The 18,841-nt window shown below is 38.7% G+C and overlaps 1 protein-coding gene across 24 annotated transcripts in view; it reads right to left on the bottom strand.

The window, feature by feature from the left end:
• The window catches only part of LOC149470465 (calcium/calmodulin-dependent protein kinase type II subunit gamma), a 332,348-nt gene that overhangs the window by 41,266 nt on the left and 272,241 nt on the right, over positions 1-18,841 (bottom strand). For all 24 annotated transcript variants that reach the window (XM_089663501.1, XM_089663475.1, XM_089663532.1 and 21 more), the window contains one exon: positions 14,420-14,460. In XM_089663501.1, the coding sequence (XP_089519627.1) occupies positions 14,420-14,460 (41 nt within the window). The remainder of the gene's footprint in view (positions 1-14,419; positions 14,461-18,841) is intronic.

Below are 18,841 nucleotides of genomic sequence, written 5' to 3' on the forward strand. Positions count from 1 at the left end.
AAGCGCAGAAAAAGTAATTCTAAGCCCCAGTATAAAAGGTTACATATAGTGAAATGTAGTGTATCGAATGTATGGTATTTAAGTACTACTATTTTGTACATTTTCATAAATGTTAAAAATAGCATCATTAATACAAACTGTGCTGTTATGCTATGTAAATGCTGCAGAATGAATAAGCTCTCCTAGACCTACGTATAAAATCTCCCCATCATTCTCATCTCTGCTGTCCACAAAGCTCACTGTCACTCGTTCTGCTGCATTCTCAGCAACATCATATTAGACACAGAATGCAGCCTGGAGGGGGAAAGTTCTTGTGGGTGCAGAAGGTGGAAGAGAACTCTGGTAACTGTACAAAACGTAAAGCATTTATAGTGGACCATCCCAGTTTAAAAAATTGCATCATCCAAGATAGCCAAGATTGTGGTTACCCATTTAAGATGATGTTATTGTCTGAAAAATATTTTTTTGTACTCACCATAACATTCTGGTCTTGTTGTCCACTGAGGGAATTCTAAGGCTGCCTGGGTTATACTACCACCTACAGGAGAAGTGGACACTGGCAAAAAATATATAAAATGTTGTCCAGCACAGCATAACCCCATCCACTACAACCATGCTACAGTTTTGTAGCAAAGTAATACTGAGAGCATGATCAGAAAACACACAGTGATGGGATCTGTGTTCCTCAATGGACATCAAGAAAAGGTGTTTACAGTGCGTGCAAAATCCAAATTTCTTTCTCATCCTTTGAGGGATACAGGAATTTTCAGACTGTCAGGATTTCCACAAGCAGTCGAACAGAGGGATGGGTAAAACAGCAAAGGCTAATAGACTCAAGAAATAAAAAAAACAACAGAAGTTGGCATTAGATGAGGCATTAGCTGAATATCCACCTGGTAGAACACATATAATGAATACAGAAGACTGGGTGGCTGTCTTTAAATTTGGGAAAGCTGCTTAATGTCAAGAAGAGCAAGAAGCACTCACAGATCTAGGAAAGTATGTGGCGCACCCCTTTTGAGGTCCATCTGGGATTACAAAAAGTAATCATTCTTCCAAAAATAGCTGTAACAGATGTCACAGACCACAATATTTTCAGGGAATGAAGAGAATTGTCTTTTGGTGAACTGATACCAGACAGCAGGACAGGCAAACAGTGCCCTGGATGAGGTGAAAGTCAGGACTACCTGAGACCAGAAAGAAGTCCTTGGTCTTAATACCAACCCTGTCCTTATGCATAAGTTCACCTTGTGTAGGTGATGGCTACAGCAAACACCACCCTGTGGGCGAGAGTACAGAAAGAAAAGCAGACAAGGAAGATGCAGATGAAGTGGACAAGGAAGATGTTCCAGGGGAGATAGGCATACGTAGACCAGGGTGTACTCATCCCACAAATAACCCATCCCCTGTTTCTGTTAGAAGATCCCTGTACTTTGAGACAAACCTGTCCAGTTTGCTGAACTTAGCAGTCAGGAACTCATCAACTGCCATCCCCTTCCTGCAACACAAGACCTGAAACACCTCAATGTGTAGGAACCACACCGAGTCCAGGCAGTGTCAGCTGAAGAAGTCCACCTGTCATTTATACAGCCTTGGGATATAAATGGAGGAGGTGGTGGCTCCTCTGACCAAGTCCCCTGCACTGACAGGGTGTCCAGAAACCTTTCCAAGCAGGACAGACTGGCATTAATCATGACGGTCTTCCAGAAGGTTGGTTGGAAGGACTTCCCTGAAACACGTGCTGGATTACTGAGCCACCAGGTCATGGGTTACTTTGTCCTCCATGCCAAAAGAAACAGTCTGTGCAGGGGCTTAATTAACTTGTCTCGCTACAAAATGTTGCGTTTTACAAGTCTGGAGTGAAACTAGGCTAATGGGACTGCCTCGAAGGAGGTTACATTATAGTGAGTATTTAAAAGTAGTACATGCACTAATTTTGTTGCAATCCAGTGTGATTTCAGCCCATTTAAATAAATGGTCTGAAAATTGCATTGTACATGAATGTGGAGCGTGTTCCTGTGTGATTTTGGTGTGAACCAGCACTGAATCTACCAGCAGCTGTAGAAGACTGTTATAAAGAGAACACTAGTATAAAACTAGAAAAATCTGCGCCCACTGACTGACTGGAAAATCTTCCAGGATTTAACAAATCCAGCATGAATCTACCAACAGCTGTTGATGACAGAAAAATCTTCTACATGAAAATTAAGCAAAGCTGAAGAAAACACATCCATTCTCATGAGAACACTAGCAGAAAACTGAGGCATGCTAGCAGTGGGCAGGCTTCTCATGTTAGTCAACTTTTTTGTTGCCAGTGGCTATTTCTCCCACAGGTGGCAGCATAACCCTGATGGCACATTTTAAATGCATGCAGGAATGTATGAGGTTGAATTTTAGATTACTTGTTTGTGCTCAGTTCCAAGAGGAAAAGAACAAGAGATGGTACCGATTTCCTGGATCCGGATCTTCCAAGCAGCTCTTTGTTCGTGCTCAAGCTGAGATATTCCCAGGATGCCCCGCCATATTCCTTGACCCAGTGGTACCATGACAGCCATATGAATGTTATGCACATGTATCCTGCTCAAATCTGAGTTGCAACTTGTATGCTTTTATTAAACCATTATTTTTATGCTACACCCAGATCGGCACCCTCTCTTGTTCTTATGTTGCTGCAGAGAATGCGTCAGTTTCTGAGGAGCTGCCATCAGCTTGTGGTCCATTTTCAAGGAACTGTTGGGGCTTTTTTCATGCTACTGCTAACCATGGACTTTTAGTTGGCAGGCTTATCCATCCACATGTGCCATCTGTATAGTTTTACTTGTCAGCTCCAAGAGGAACCAGTGTGCCCTCATTCCACTGCCCTTTACATATGCACAAGCACATTATGATTTAGTATTGTGCATTATACAACTATCACAAAGACCAAACGATGTTCTTCATAACAGAGAATTTCACTTATGCAATTTTTCCTTATGAATATTTGATCTGCTTCAAAAAATATTTACAGATAGTGATATTACAGTATGAGGTTTCCCAAAAAAGATAATAAAGCCGAGGTGCCAAATAAAAACTGGTTCCAAGGAAAAGAGGTTTGTTGTGCATAGCATCTGGATGTTTCCAAGAAAAATAACTGGTAAACGAACACATTATCCACCATGACAGACCATTTGATTTATACCACCAAACCAGGGCAGTAAAGTGTATAGCACAAAATCAACTACTACATCTTAAATGATTCTGTCCTAAAGCAAACCTTACACCAGAGTAATCCTATTTCTGAAAGCCGACAGAATATTTCTAATTATACTTCACAAAGAAGTCTTTTCAATGCTTTTAACCATATAAAAGAGATCAACTTAATTTTAAAAACCCTGTGCCTGTGTAGAATTTGTAATTATATGCAAAAATGGGGCCCACATGCAAACTCTGCTTTCTGCCTCAGTACTACAAAATGGTTTGGCTCTACTGTTCCCTCATAATGCAGACTGAGTAAACTGACTCAAGCAAAACAAAGCAAAACTAAGAATCACCCCTCCTTTAAAATAATCACATTTTGTTACTTTACAGCCTGAAATTAAGACAGACACAGGTTATGTTTTATCCAGCTGTATTTACTCTGCAACTTATAACATCCAAGTGAAAGATATAACACCATGTCAGGGAAAAAAAAAAATCAAAAAACAGAATTACTGAGTTGGAAAATGGATCATCCCTTAGTGTCAGTATTTGTTGAACCATTTTTTGCTTTAATTGCAGCCAGTCTGTTTGGATATGTCTCTACTAACTTTGCAAAGCAAGACTTTGCAATATTTGCACACTCTTCTTTGCAGAACTGCTCAATTTCAGTTAAATTTGATGGTGACCGTTTGTGGACTGCAGTGTTCAAGTCAACCTACCGATTTTCAAATGGGGTTTAAGTCTGGGATCTGACTAGGCCATGCAAGGATATTCACCTTTTTCTCCTTCAACCACTGTGTGGTCATTTTTACTGTGTGCTTTGGGTCACTGTCGAGTAGGAAGGTAAACCTTCTTCCTATTGACAACTTTCTGGCAGAGGGCAGCAGATTTTCCTCAAGAATTTGATGGTATTGTTCCTTCTATCCTGACAAGTGCTCCAGTCCCTGCTGCAGAAAAACGCCCCCATAGCAGGATATTACTACATCCATGTTTTATTGTAGGAATGGTTTTATTTGGATGGTGAGCTGTATTGGATTTCTGCCAGAAATATTGTTTAGTGTTGAGGCCAAATAAGTACATTTTAGTCTCATCTGACCATGACACCATTTTCCATTTGGCCTCGGAATCTTCAAGGTGCGTTTTGGCAAATCTCAGCCCTGACTACATATAACCTTTCTTGAGGAGTGACTTTTTCCTTGCAACCCTCCCATACAAGCCACATTTCTGGAGAATTTGTGATATTGTCACATGCACACAAAGACCACTCTTTGTCATTAATTCCTGCAACTGCTTCAAAGTTGCTGTAGGCCTCTTGGTTGCCTCTCTGACCAGTGACAGTCTGGCTCTTTAATCCAGTTTGGAACAAAGTCCTGATCCAGGGAGGGTCTGTAGTGTACCAAATACCTTCCACTTCTTAACAATGGACTTCACTGTGCTTCTAGGCACTGATAACTCCTTTGAAATGTTTTTGTATCCATCTCCTGACTTGTGCCTGTCCACAACTTTATCCCGGAGATCTGACAGTGCCTTGCCACCCATAGTTTGTTTGCTTATGTTGCACTACCACGGACTGAAATGCTCCAAGGAAGCTCTTTTCATGCTCAGCTAATCAAAATGACCACCGCTAATCACAGTTGAAAGTCAATTGGCTTTGTGTGCCATTGAGAAGATGATTACCTATACCTGATTGTGTTTGCAAGTCATTTTTAGGAGAGGGGTTATCCTTTTTGCAACTCAGTGATTTTGTTTTTTTTACTTTTTTTTTTTTCCCTGATATGTTGGTGTTACATCTTTCACTTGAAAATTATAAGTTGCACTGGGTAAATACAGCTGGATAAAACAAAAACAGTCTTCATCCCAGGCTACAAAGCAACAAAATGCATTTTAAAAGGGGGGTGATTCTTTTCTTTACCCACTGTGTATGTATATATATATATATATATATATATATATATATATATATATATATATATATACACATACACACACACACACACATATATATATATATATATATACACACACACACACACACAGTTGTGTTCAAAATAATAGTGTGTTGAAATAAGTGAATAAAGCTCAAAATCCTTCTAATAGCTTTTATTTCCATACACACAAATGCAGTAGAAACACTACACATTCTATTCCAAATCAAAACATGAAGAAAAATATCAAAATGTGTGTTGTTCCTCTAAAAAAAATTGAAGAAAAGTGATTAGACTGTTCAAAAAAAATAGCAGTGTTTGTATTGTTCTTTACAAACTCAAACATTCACTATATAAACTGAAAAATGTTTGAAGATTTTGCTTTCCTTTGAATCACTTAATATTTAGTTGTATGAGCACTGTTTCTGAGAACTGCTGTACATCTGTGTTGCATGGAGTCAACCAACTTCTGGCACCTGTGAACAGGTATTCCAGCCCAGGATGATTAGACTACATTCCACAGTTCTTCTCTGTTTCTTGGTTTTGCCTCAGAAACTGCATTTTTGATGTCACCCCACAAGTTTTCTATTGGATAAGATCCGGGGATTGGGCTGGCCACTCCATAACCTCAAACTTGTTGGTCTGGAACCAAGATGGTGCACGTTTACTGGTGTGTTTGGGGTCGTTGTCTTGTTGGAACACCCATTTCAAGGGCATTTCCTCTTCAGCATAAGGCAGCAATGACCTCTTCAAGTATTCTGATGTATTCAAACTGATCCATGATCCCTGGTATGCGATAAATAGGCCCAACACCGTAGTATGAGAAACATCCCCATATCATGATGCTTGCGCAACCATGCTTCACTGTCTTCACAGTGTACTGTGGCTTGAATTCAGTGTTAGGGGGTCGTCTGACAAACTGTCTTCAGCCACTAGACCCAAAAAGAACTATCTTACTTTCATCAGTCCACAAAATGTTGCGCATTTCTCTTTAGGCCAGTCAATGTGCTCTTTGGCAAATTGTAACCTCTTCAGCACGTCTTTTTTTTCAACAGTGGGACTTTGCGGGGGGCTTCTTGCAGATAGCTTGGCTTCACATAGGCGTCTTCTAATTTTAACAGTACTCACAGGTAACTTTAGACCTTCTTTGATCTTCCTGGAGCTGATTGTTGGCTGAGTCCTTGCCATTTTGGCTATTCTTCTATCCAGTCAAATGGTAGTTTTTCGCTTTCTTCAAACATCTTTCAGGTTTTGGTTGCCATTTTAAAGCATTTGTGATCATTTTAGCTGAGCAGCCTATCATTTTCTACACTTCTTTATATGTTTTCCCCTCTCCAATCAACTGTTTAATCAAGGTACGCTGTTCTTCTGAACAATGTCTGGAATGACCCATTTTCCTCAGAATTTCATAGAGAAATGCACTGTAACCAGCATGTACAACATTTGCTGCCTTCCTTCCTTAAATAACGGCAATAATTGCCACCTGTTTATCAAAGAATGAATGACCTCACTAATAGAACTCCACACTGCTATTATTTTGAACATGCCCCTTTCAATTAGTGATTCAATTACACAGAATCAGCAGCATGCATGTCATGACTGTTGGGTCTTCTGGATATCTATTACTCTACTACAGCTGCTAGTAAATTATTTGCCATGTAGAAATATCATTTCTACCAAAAACAGTGATCAGGTTAGTGATGTCTGACTGCTATTTTGAACGTGTGCGTGTGCGTGTGCGTGTGTGTGTGTGTGTGTGTGTGTAAGTATATATACTTACAAAAATAAATAAAAAAATATATATATATATATATACACACACATACATACATACATATACACATACATACATATACACACACACACACACACACACATACATACATACATACATACATACATATAAAAATAAGAGAGAGAACTACAGACCTCCACCTAACTCCCCAGTAATTCTCCAGTTATTAAAATGATTAATACTTTCTGACATTTTTACATTCCACTAAGTTTTGTGTCTGCATCTGAACGGAAAGACTGCTGGTGGACCTGGCACTGACAGTTGTGCCTCCAAACCAATAGGTCATCAAGCCACTGCCGTCTGCATGTTCAGAGGACCCCACATCTACTGGACAGCTAATAGGTAGTCTTCTATCCCTGCAGAGAGGACAGCCTATCTTCTGAAGTCCACCTCCCTCCCTAGATTAGTTTTCAGTCGTCACAAAAGATAATCATCTTTACATGGGCAATATTATTTTGTCACCAAATGAAAATAAGTCTTCCATTACAATCTATAAGGTGGTATTAGAAAACAATGGCCCCTACTGCAAGATTACGCAGCAATATTTGAAGTGGTAATAAAGAAGCTCTGCTTCTGTGGCGACAGCAGAGACCTTTCCATTTTCTGCTTTGTTTCTCCCTTTTTATAAGCATCTTTAAGCCGTTGTTGTTATGGAAACGGACAAGACACTACTATCTGGGAGACACGATCTGCTGTCACTGAATACGCATTGCGAGGCTTCAACATACAGATTTGCTAAACCACATATTGGAATCACTGGAGACGCTAGTAAGCCTTTTTGTCTTTGAAAACATGGTGTTATTAACGGGGAAGACCAATACATATGCTAGAGTGCCAAGAATATTGTATTCCTGTAGAATTGGTACCAAACTAGCACTGATGCTCTCTTCAATGTGCAAATACAGTCTATTAAAATCTATCTGGGCTCATAAATACGTGTATAAGAGTGCAGATATGATGACTACACTGTGACTTTACAGGTTAGCCCCCTGCTCTAACGCAATATACCATCATACAGCATAGTTCAGTGACTATAGTATGATCCAAGCACAAAATACGTATTATTGGTTTTAAATGGGGCTCTATGCCCTGTAAAGTGATGAAGATGGTTTATATCAAAATATACATGAGGAAATTCCTCTTTATGCGTAGTTTCCATCCACAGCATGCCACATCACAGAAGTGCTTGTACATGACATTATTTGTCTTATTCAAAAATGAAACAAGCAAACTGCATCTTCCAGAGGAACCAAGTCAAATTCATGTCTTAAAACATCCAGGTACATTACGCTGGCCAGTTGCTATGAATGATTACATACTGCAATTACTCGTTATCTTACTGAATAAGCCTGCAACTGCTCTTATATCAGAATTAGATCTAAAGGGATTAAACACAAGCTACATTCTCAGTACATACTGTATGCATGTAGTCTGGGAAACTGACTACATGGAAGCAATAAAGTTCTTGCTTTCTCCAGATCTCCAATGAGTGTCCTTTGAGTATGCAGTCCTCTTGCTGTTCTGAATTGAAAGCACATAGGGTCACGGGGACCACAATGCAATTTACTTGTAAAAAAAAAAGAAAAAAAAAAAAAGCTCCTAAAAGGCCAGTCTCCATGCTGAGCTGTGCTAAGTCTGCAGTTATTACTTAAATAAAGATCTAGAAGGTTTTTGTCTATTTAAAATGATATATTTACACATACATATATAAAATATATTTTGAACACATTTTGAGGAATTAATTAAAACTGAAAAACTGAAGCAACTGTACATGGAGACCAATTAGCTTCTATCTTTTATTTTCAAACTTGAACTGCCTAAAGACTGCCCACAGTAAATATACACTGCAGCCATCCCCGCTGCGCTGGGATGTACGTGACCCAACATTTCCAAGTAGAAGGTGCCCATGTGCACGCCCCCCATCAGATCTGTGCTGTCATTCGGTACAGCACAAGTCGGTCAGCAGGTCCTGGCCAATGACCTGCTGATCGGCTTAGCAAATCACAGCACAGAGCCCTGTGTTTAATAATAACACAGGGCTCTGTTCAGAAAGCAGCGATGTGGCTGTTCTTTCTTCCTGCAAAGCAGAGAGAAAAAACAGTCACATCTACTAATAAAAGCAGCACATATTACACACATTACACATTGTTAGGAGCACAGTTAAACCTTTGATTGCCCCTAAATGTTAACCCATTCTAAGCCAGTGTCATTAGTACAGTTACAGTATTAGCACTGATCATTCGTGCCACTATTGACAGTGTAATTTAGTGTCCCTCCCCGTTAACATCACCTAGAACCAGATTTGTAGATGGTATAACTTTTGCAAAAACAGATTAATATACACTTATTGGTATTTTGTTTTTTACCAGACATGTAGCAAAATACCTAAATTTATGAAGAAATTTGATTTTTTTTTACTGGATGTTTTATAACAAAGTAGAAAATATAATTTTTTTTACTTTCAAAATGTTTTTGCATTTATATGATAAAATACAAAAAAAATCAAATATCACCAGAAGAAAGCTTTATTTGTGGGCAAAAAATGATATAAATTTCATTTGTGTACAGTGTTGCATGACTGTACAATTGCAGGTTAAATTGGCGCAGTGCAGAGTAGCAAAAAATGCCCTGGTCATGAAGGGGGTAAAACCTTCTGGAGCTTAAGCGGTTAAAGTAAAGATAAACCCTCCATACCCTTTACAGCCAAGGAAGCTGCCCATCTTAGCCTGTCTGATCTGCAGTTGCCACCGGACTGCACATGAGATCAGTTATGACACTGGCCATTTGATAGGTTTGACAGTTCAGCTGAAAGCACAAGCAACTGTGACAGTTCTCATTCACGGCATGCCTTGAATGTAACTGTTATGGAAAGCAGATATATTGATGGGTTTGGTTCTGCTTTAAATGAACAAGCTGGAGATGGAAACTGATTGACTGCCATGCACAGCTGCTCCATTTTCCGTCTGCTCCAGTTTTGAGAAATTCCCCCCGTTGTGCTGCTCATGAGATATAATCCATGTACAAGGCACATTCTGGACATCAGCTAAATTTCAAAAGAGTGAGTGATAAATATAATTAGAATGATTATGACTTGTCTGTATTACAAATAATTTAGACGTATAGAAGAGCTTGGGGTAAGAAAAAAAACAAACAAAAAAAAACAATTATGAGTTTCAACTAAGCTAGGTATTCCATCAGATGTGGAAAACCCCATTCTATCGCATCACAATGTTGGCCAGACCTGATCGTTTAAAGTCTTTTTTCAAGAAGCTGAAAATCACTGTTACCCTTACACTGGGTAATAAATTCCACGTGTTTGCAACCTACTGTCAGGCTGGCTTGGAATATAGCTATGGTAAATGCATCGATATTCCTTTCATATGACAGTTTTTCTATATCACAATACAGACATTGTAATAATGATTTCTGAAAAAAAAATTATAGTAGCGGAATTCTCCTAGATTGTAAGCTCCAAGGAGCAGGGCCCTCGAACCCCTCGTGTATTGAATCATATTGTTACTGTAATGTCTTGTGTACTGTCTCCCATTATATTTATAATGTACAGCGCTGAGCAAACTATTGGTGCTATATAAATCCTGTATTATTATTATTATAATAATAATTGACCCTTTATACCAAAATCTGGACTTACCATTTTTCTTCTGGTTTTTACTGCATTGTGTGTATGAACCCCCATTTGGTCACACTGAACATGCACTCTTATTTGTCCTACAGCCTATTCTTAGTTATAAAATCAGATCTAACATGAATGTGCTTTTACTTTGTGTAGATGGCATTTTTACCACTAGAAGTTCTAATTATTGCCCGCAGAGATTTTTCACCTCATTGGAAAACTCCTGATGTGAGTAAGTACCAAACATTCCATTCTCTATATCGGAAAGACAATATCTCTGAGTATGCACGGTTAACAATTGCAGCCAAAGATGCAGAGGAGATTGTATCAGGTCCTGGCAGCACAGCACAGTGATGGACGATGTGAAAAGGTATTACTGCAAGTTGCGGTCAGTAAAATTTCTACTTATGACTAGCCTTAGGATGGCCAAAAATGGCTTGATAAAATCAAGTGGCGTGGCGTGGCGTGGCCTGGCCAATTTAAGTACTAATTGGGAAATCAAGCCATAAAGAGATGGGGCACTAGGCACCAATACCACAAAAAATTACAACATCTCTTAGTACTTTTATTTACTTCCTTTCAAGTGAGGGAAAAAAAAAAAAAACACAGGTTTTAACATGCAAGCATGCATGTAACAAATGTACCTGTTTGTGAACTTGAGCAGGAGACTAGCTGCAAGAGTTCTTGGCGAGATATTGGAAGATAAGAATATGTCCTACTGCCTGTTCTCCCTCAACAATAAACCATATGCACCTCCATGGCCACTCTCATGGGGTACAAGGCTGGAGAGACAATTCTAAAAGGGCTAAAGCTTTTGCAGTCTAGGATATAACTACATGGGTACCAAGACCTCTAAGGTCATCAAGGCCCTAACCATAGGTGTACTCCCCTTTTTTTGTTGTGTCCCCCAAATACATTTACAAAGTAAAGCAGCATTTGCCTTGGTTTCACACACTGCTATTCTGTACTCTACCACTTCAGCGTCAAATACATTTATTAAGACTAAACAAGGTCAATTTCAAGAAAGTTTTTTAAACTTAGTACCCCAAAGGCTGAATGAGAATACATGAAATGTGAGAGAGGCTCTCCAAATAAAATATTCCACCAAGGTCTTGTTGTCTCAACTCAAGCCAAAATGTACCACGGAACAGGAGCTACAAGTCCCCATGATACTACCCACATAAATATATTAGAAGTCATCCTCCATTGTATGAAATCCATAGTGTTGCTTCATTATCAGTCAGAATTCATCCAGAATGGTAAGTACTGTTATATGAGTGGATGTGATTAAAGTGGTTGTAAACCCTTCCATATAACCAGTGAAGTGACTATCCTCAGGTGATACACAGATGAAAGAAATCATCCAACACACAGCAAGTTGTACCTGTTTATCTGCATCCCTCTCTCCTCTACAACCAAAATGTAGAACAAAGTGTAGAGGGCAGCACAGTGGCTAAATGGTTAGCACTTCTGCCTGGCAGTACTAGGGTCATCGGTTCAAATCCCAACCACAGCACCACCTGCCTGGAGTTTGCATGTTCTCCATGTGCCTGCGTGGGTTTCCTCCGGCTACTCCAGTTTCCTCCCACAGTCTAAAGACATGCTGGTAGGTTAATTGGCTCCTGTCTAAATTGGCCCTAGTATGTGTATGTATGAATGTACATTAGGGACTTTAGATTGTATGCCCCTTGAGGGTTAGGGACTGATGTGAATGTACAATATGTATGTAAAACGCTGCGTAAATTGACGGCGCTATATAAGTACCTGAAATAAAATAAATAAACTCACAGCTTGTCTGAACTGTCAGAAAAAAGGGGGCAGAGAGCTGAAGTTACACTCTTCGGAGATCAGTGAGGAGAGCTCCGAAAGCCGATTGGAGGGAGGAGACACCCCCATCCACACAGCTCACAGGAACAGAGCTGAGGCTATCACTTTCTGAGAGCTGAGTGGAGGGAAGAGACACACCCCTTTCCACGCAGCTCACATGAAAAGAGCTTAGGCTGTTACTCTGCTGGAGGTCCTTCCCCTGTCACCATTCTGTTGGTGTCAGAAAAACTTCTCAGAAGTGACTCATGCTGACTGCAGAGGAATGAGGTAGCAGTAAGAAATGCTCATAATTGAGACAAGTACACACAATAGAGGGATAATTGCTTTCTTCATAGTTCGTGTCTGAGGTTTACAAACACTTTAAACAGTTTACCAAGTTTAATAGAATATTATAATGCAAAACAAAACATAATAGGATCATTCATTCACTGCTGTTCCCAGAATTCCCTTATATCAATTATTTCTTTACTTAGCTGGACAACATTCCTTTCTTTTTGAGAAAAAAAAAATGGAAGTTAAGCAGCAGTAAACCAATTTAGAATGGATTTATGCTTTATGATAAAATCAGACATACAGAGAATCATAATACAGCATTGATCTGATTCAACAAAAATAACAATTGGGCAAAGAACACTGCTAAGGAAAAAAAAAAAAAAGTTAAGTTCTGTATTAAAGTTCCAAAGCCCTGGAGATCCAAGGATAACTATATAACTACCATGGCCCTTGTGTGCTTGTTTTTGCAGATGACTGTATTGTGATACTTAACAGCTTAACTTTATAGTCGTGCTGGTACATCATTTCAAGACACTAAGCTGTGGGATGTGCTTTTATATGTCACATGCATATTGTCACAATATTGTTAATATTAAACCACATTCCTTATAAAAGTGTGGCAATTATGTCTATAAGGCCTGATAGGAACACAATATAAGTGCATTTAAACTGCATATATATGATACCATGATAAATATGGTAAAAGATACATTCAGTAAAGTACCAGCTTTAGACTGGTTAAAAATAATATTTTCTGCCTGAACTGACCCGTTGAAGTTTATAATTATGCATTTTCACAGCAACCAATGGCATTTCGCAATCTCATTTTCTAATATTGATTAATCAGATCAAAGTGAACCCTTTTTATCCGTTGTGGTTAAAGAGAAACTATATTTTTTTTCCTCAAAATGTTTTTAACATTTAAGGATATAGACCGAGTTTTTAAATCATATTTTTTTATTTATTACAGAAAATCCTTATTATTAGAAGGTGCTTCCAAGACATTAGTTTGCAGAGCATTTTAATCTTCTTTAAAAGAAACCAGCACTGCCTACTACGACGGTCTACCTGAAGACCCCCAAATGAACTAGTGGCAGCAGGGTGGAGTCCCTTGTATGGACAATCAGCTTTGTATCAGCTATACGTAGATCCAACTCACAGAAGATCAAAATTACAAGGTCTATTCACTGCATAGCAGTAAACAACGCAGCATAGCTGGAGGTGAGATGCCTTCAGACCTCAAACTGCTAGCTGCAAGGGATAAACAAGTAATATTTATATGCAATTAATTTTTTTCAAACTAAGACAAATGAAAACTAACTAAACATAAGTAAAATATTTAAAAACTACACAGGGCAGTATGTTTAGAAGGTTGTATGCATATAACAAACTAAATCATGAACAAGACTGTGGTTAGAAGCTTATGGTCATTATATGAATGAAGCTTAGAGTGTCATCCCAGAAATAAACACTATTTAAAACCGATTTTCAACTAGCATTCTGATAGTTACTTAAATTATAGTCACAAATGCAACCTATTACTCACTGCACAGTTATTCATTTCTTTTGATTGCATACATCATAGTAAACGTCAAATGAACAGCTTTACTCCAACCTCTCTCATCCAATATTTCAAATGATAAACAGATTGTAATAGCCCAAAATTTCCAAAGCCTGAAGGGTAGAGCAAATGTTACCATGGAACATCGAAGCCATCATAGGCTTCTCATGTACATCTTTTACAGGAAAGAAACAACATTGTTAAAAACAAATCGTTTAACAGCTTACCTTGACTCCGTCTGTTTTCTTGTTTAATAGACTTTTGGCAGCTGTAGGCAAAAATACAAAAAGTAGATAGTCATAGTATGTAAAGTTATATAAAGACAATGCAGCTTTTTACCTTATATAAGATTGGTAGGTACCAGGGTTTTCAACATGACTTCCTACAACCAACTGTTGGCAGTACACAAAGGAGGAAAAACAAGAAATGTGCAGAGAAAACGCCAACAAGGTGTAGACAATGTGACATTGTCACCTCTTTTCATCCTTCCAGACAAAGGACTGCATACATCTCTATAAAGATCAGAGTACAGCATATTCTACACTAGACTGTATATACATGCCTTGAGCAGTCCCTACAATGGTCACTTGTGTGGACTTTTGAAACTAGGTTGTTACTGAACTCATCATTTACAAAATGTTCCTTTCATGATAAAAGTACCTTTATATTGTCATTATAACAGCAGTATTTAGACGCATAGATATATCTAGGGTAATGTGCATGCATTAAAGAAGAACTCTCTTTCAAAAATACCCTGAATATAGCCACAATGAAGAAGTTCACAAAATCTTGTTATCTCCATAAACCTAATAATCTGCCCGTTTGCAGACTGCCAACATCAGACACCTTCCTGGGTACATACCACCTTGTCCATTCATCAAAATCACTGAGCAGCTGAGTGAGGTTCAAGAGACTGCAAAGAAGCTTTGTGAAATCTGGCATCACCAGTATCCCTGTTACACATAATCCAGGTGCTAATATCAAGAATTAAGGGCACTAAAAAAGGCAATATGTAATTGCATATAATGATAATGAAGTAATGGGGAAACTGTACCGTAGAAAACATCAGAAATCCTGAACCGTAATGCTGAGTAAACACAGAGTTTTTTTATTTTTTATTTTCAACGAGCGTGTTAAAAGAGAAAACCTCACAGATTCCCCCCCCCCCTGCCCCCGTCAGAACACGCAGATCACCAATGCAGCCATTGAGGGGGTGGGGAGTCCTTTCCCCAACCATTCTGGCCAGCTAGGCTGCATGAGCTGATTAAGGTTCTGGGGGAAATATCATCTACAATTAATTTAAAACCATTTTTCCTATGTAAGTGTCAGTGCTTTAAGTAAAAAAACAAAAAAAAGTTTAGGTTTTGCAGCCAAACTTCTTTGAAGTTTGTTAAACCCAGGGTAGTTAGTCTTATCATTAATCACTAAGATTAAAAAAAGAATTAAACTAAAAATTCCTGGTTACCTATCTCTTCTCTACACTGCACTGCTGGCAGCGTGGAAAACAAAATATGAAACCCTGCTTACATCTTCTGTCACTCTTCCTGAAATGGGTTACACCTCTACTCTTTTAGCTGTGCATACAGCAAGTACACACGATCACCTGTAAAGTTATGACCATCCACCTAATATCGATTAGGTTCCCTTTTGCCACCAAAACAACCTTGACCCATCGCAGCATGAATGCCTTTAGACTTCTGTAGGTATGCTGCGGTGTCATCAAGCCGCCATTTATGTCCTGAAAATTGAAAGGTGGGGACTTCATGAATCTGACTTGTTTATCCAGCACATTCCACAGATACCCAATGGATTGAGATCTGGAGAATTTGCATGCAAAGTCAACATCTCAAACCATTATTGAACCATTTTTGTAGTGTAGCAGTGCACATTATCCTGCTGAAAGAGGCAACTGCTCCCAGGGAATACCATTTCCATGAAAGGGTGTAATGGTCAGCAACAATGTTTAGGTAGGTTGTACATGTCAAAGTAACACCCACATGAATGACAGGACCCAAGGTTTCCCAGCTGAACATTGCTCAAAGCATCAAACTGCCTCTGCCAACTTGCCTTCCTCCCATAACGCATCCTGATCGTATCTTTTACCCAGGTAAGTGGTGCACATGCACCTGGACATTCACATGATATAAACAAAAATTTGATCAAACCAGGCCGCCTTATTCTATTGCTCTGTCATCCAGTTCTGATGCTCACATGGCCATTGTAGGCAATTTTAGCTGCAAACACAGGTCAGCATGGACACCCTGACTGGTTTTCGGGCTACATAGCTCCCATACACAAGCTGCGACTCTCATATTTTTTTTTGCTTTCAACACAGCAACTTTATGAACAAGTTTTCTTGCTGCACTTATATCCCTCCAATGTTTAGATTCTATTGTAAAGAGATAATCAATGTTATTCACTACCTCTCAGTGATCATAAAGTTATGGCTGATCGATTTATGAATAGCAGCAACAATAGAGGACCTTGTAACAGAGATTCTAGGGATGCCAGGAGTTCAGATAACTCCCTTCCTGGTTTTGCAGGAAGCTTGCATCAAGACATACAACAAATCATTATTGAAGTTGTCAGGTTTAGCAGTGATACAAATTTGCACATACTGGCATGTATGGCAATGCTAATGTACTGTATATTACATTAAAATTAACAAAAAAAAAAATATATGAAGGTCAGACATTTGTGGGTATAGTTGGTATTTATGGTAATACAGACATCAATTTTTTAGAAAAGGGTGACCAACCAGACAACAGCAATATCAAATGATTGCTGTGTTGACATAAATGAGAGCTCACAACATCTTTTCACATATAGGAATAGGCAGTAAAAGCATCATATACATTTTTGCTACTTAAAAAAAAGAAAGTAGCAAAAATAATGCGATCACATAACTAAAATACCTATTGTCTCAAATTTAAAATTCCAACACCTATACTAATAGCCAGAATATTAAATATACTTCACATACAGAAGGAAAGGTGAATGACATGTGAGCCAATATACTGGTGGATGTTTTATTCTATTTCTAATAAATGGTGAGTTCACTCAAAATGATATTTTAGTATGGAGTAGACATTGGAAGGATGAATCACTCACTGGCGTCTTACTTCTCAGGTGGACTACAGTAGGGAGAAATCCCAGCTCCACCTACTTGTCATAGCTAGGAAGTTTTTAAACTATGAAATGAACAATAATCACTGCAGAGAAGAAAGTGAAAGGTAGACCCCTTCCTCTAGCTTGAAGGAGGGAGGGGACCAGGTCCAAGGTCTATCACCTATAGTCTTTAAGAGATATTACACGGCAGTTGAAGATTCCAACTACCAATGTCCTTCCATACCTTGATATCACTACTGGGTGGACTTACCCTTTGATATACCTGAAAATGATCAATAAGAACACAAAGGAATATATATTTAAAAAAAAAAGCCAACACCCTGAACCATACAACTTCTCCACATTACTACAGTGCCACATATCATACTGGTTAATTGATGTGTTACAGTGACACAGGTGCTCATTCATGCATGCATGCATTTCTTTCAATGCACAATACAAAAGACAGAGGCAATGCATTTCCACTAAAGTGCACCAGATATGCATAATTAAAGGATCAATAAACCCTGTTCAGCACGGATATTGCAGTTAATGCTACAGATATTGTAGTTAGGACAAGTAAAAAGGTTAACACGTCATTTTCAGCAAATACCCTATTCCCTCTTTGAAAGTTAGTGGTCGCATGACACTAAGATGCCATCTACTAGGCTGCAAGCCAGGGCTGAGGGCAGGGCAATGTCACATTAGATTTCGAGTGATGTTACCGATGGTTCAAGACTACAATTCTCATGCTCCCTTGCAGCTTTTCCCACTGCTAGAGGTTGTTATAGTGCTGGCTAATGAAAATGACTTTAGATACATATTTTACGTTTTTCCCTATCACATTTGAGCAGCCCATGTGACCATAGAGTCCTCCTCCTCCATGCCCACTAACCAGTTAAACACAATGGGGGTGGGATATTACATCTTGATTGAAGGAGGCATCACCTGTTACTCTAAGACACAGGCTGGAGGGGTGTGACACAGCCTATGACTGGTAGAAATCTGCCCATACCATATTATTGCCAAAAAATAATACAGATTTAATTTCAAATAAATACTTGTACAACAATTTAAAACTGTTTAGTAATATCTATTTTTTCTCTGTATTCCAAAGGTGTTTTTTTTTTGTTCCTGCTTATGTTTCCCTGCAGACAGGCTCAGAAAGAGCTGGGTAATGTGATAGCTGTATATTGATTAGGAAAATGGTACTTAGATTTTTTTTTTTTTTATTAAAATAATCACAGTGCCATCATCCATATACAGAAATAGAAGGGATAATGCAAATTAAACTGTGTGTCTTTTGTTTCATTTTAAGCTGGTCATATATAGAACAAAATTTGTCTATTCAGCAGGGACCAGACAAATTTTGATTCATGTATAGGCTAGCTGGCTGTACACAAGTCGATCAATCAACGTGAGTACAACCAGCCTGTCGGGTTTTTCCAAAATGATCAGTTCCACTGGCTATAGCTGGTAACACTGAACGTTGTATTTCCCCACTAGCAGAATAGAATAGCACAGCAGGAAGGATTCCCCCA

This window comes from Staurois parvus, unplaced genomic scaffold (genome assembly GCF_062004578.1).
Source record: "Staurois parvus isolate SC_StPar_1 unplaced genomic scaffold, SC_StPar_1.0 ptg000043l, whole genome shotgun sequence".
Classification (NCBI taxonomy): Eukaryota; Metazoa; Chordata; class Amphibia; order Anura; family Ranidae; genus Staurois; species Staurois parvus.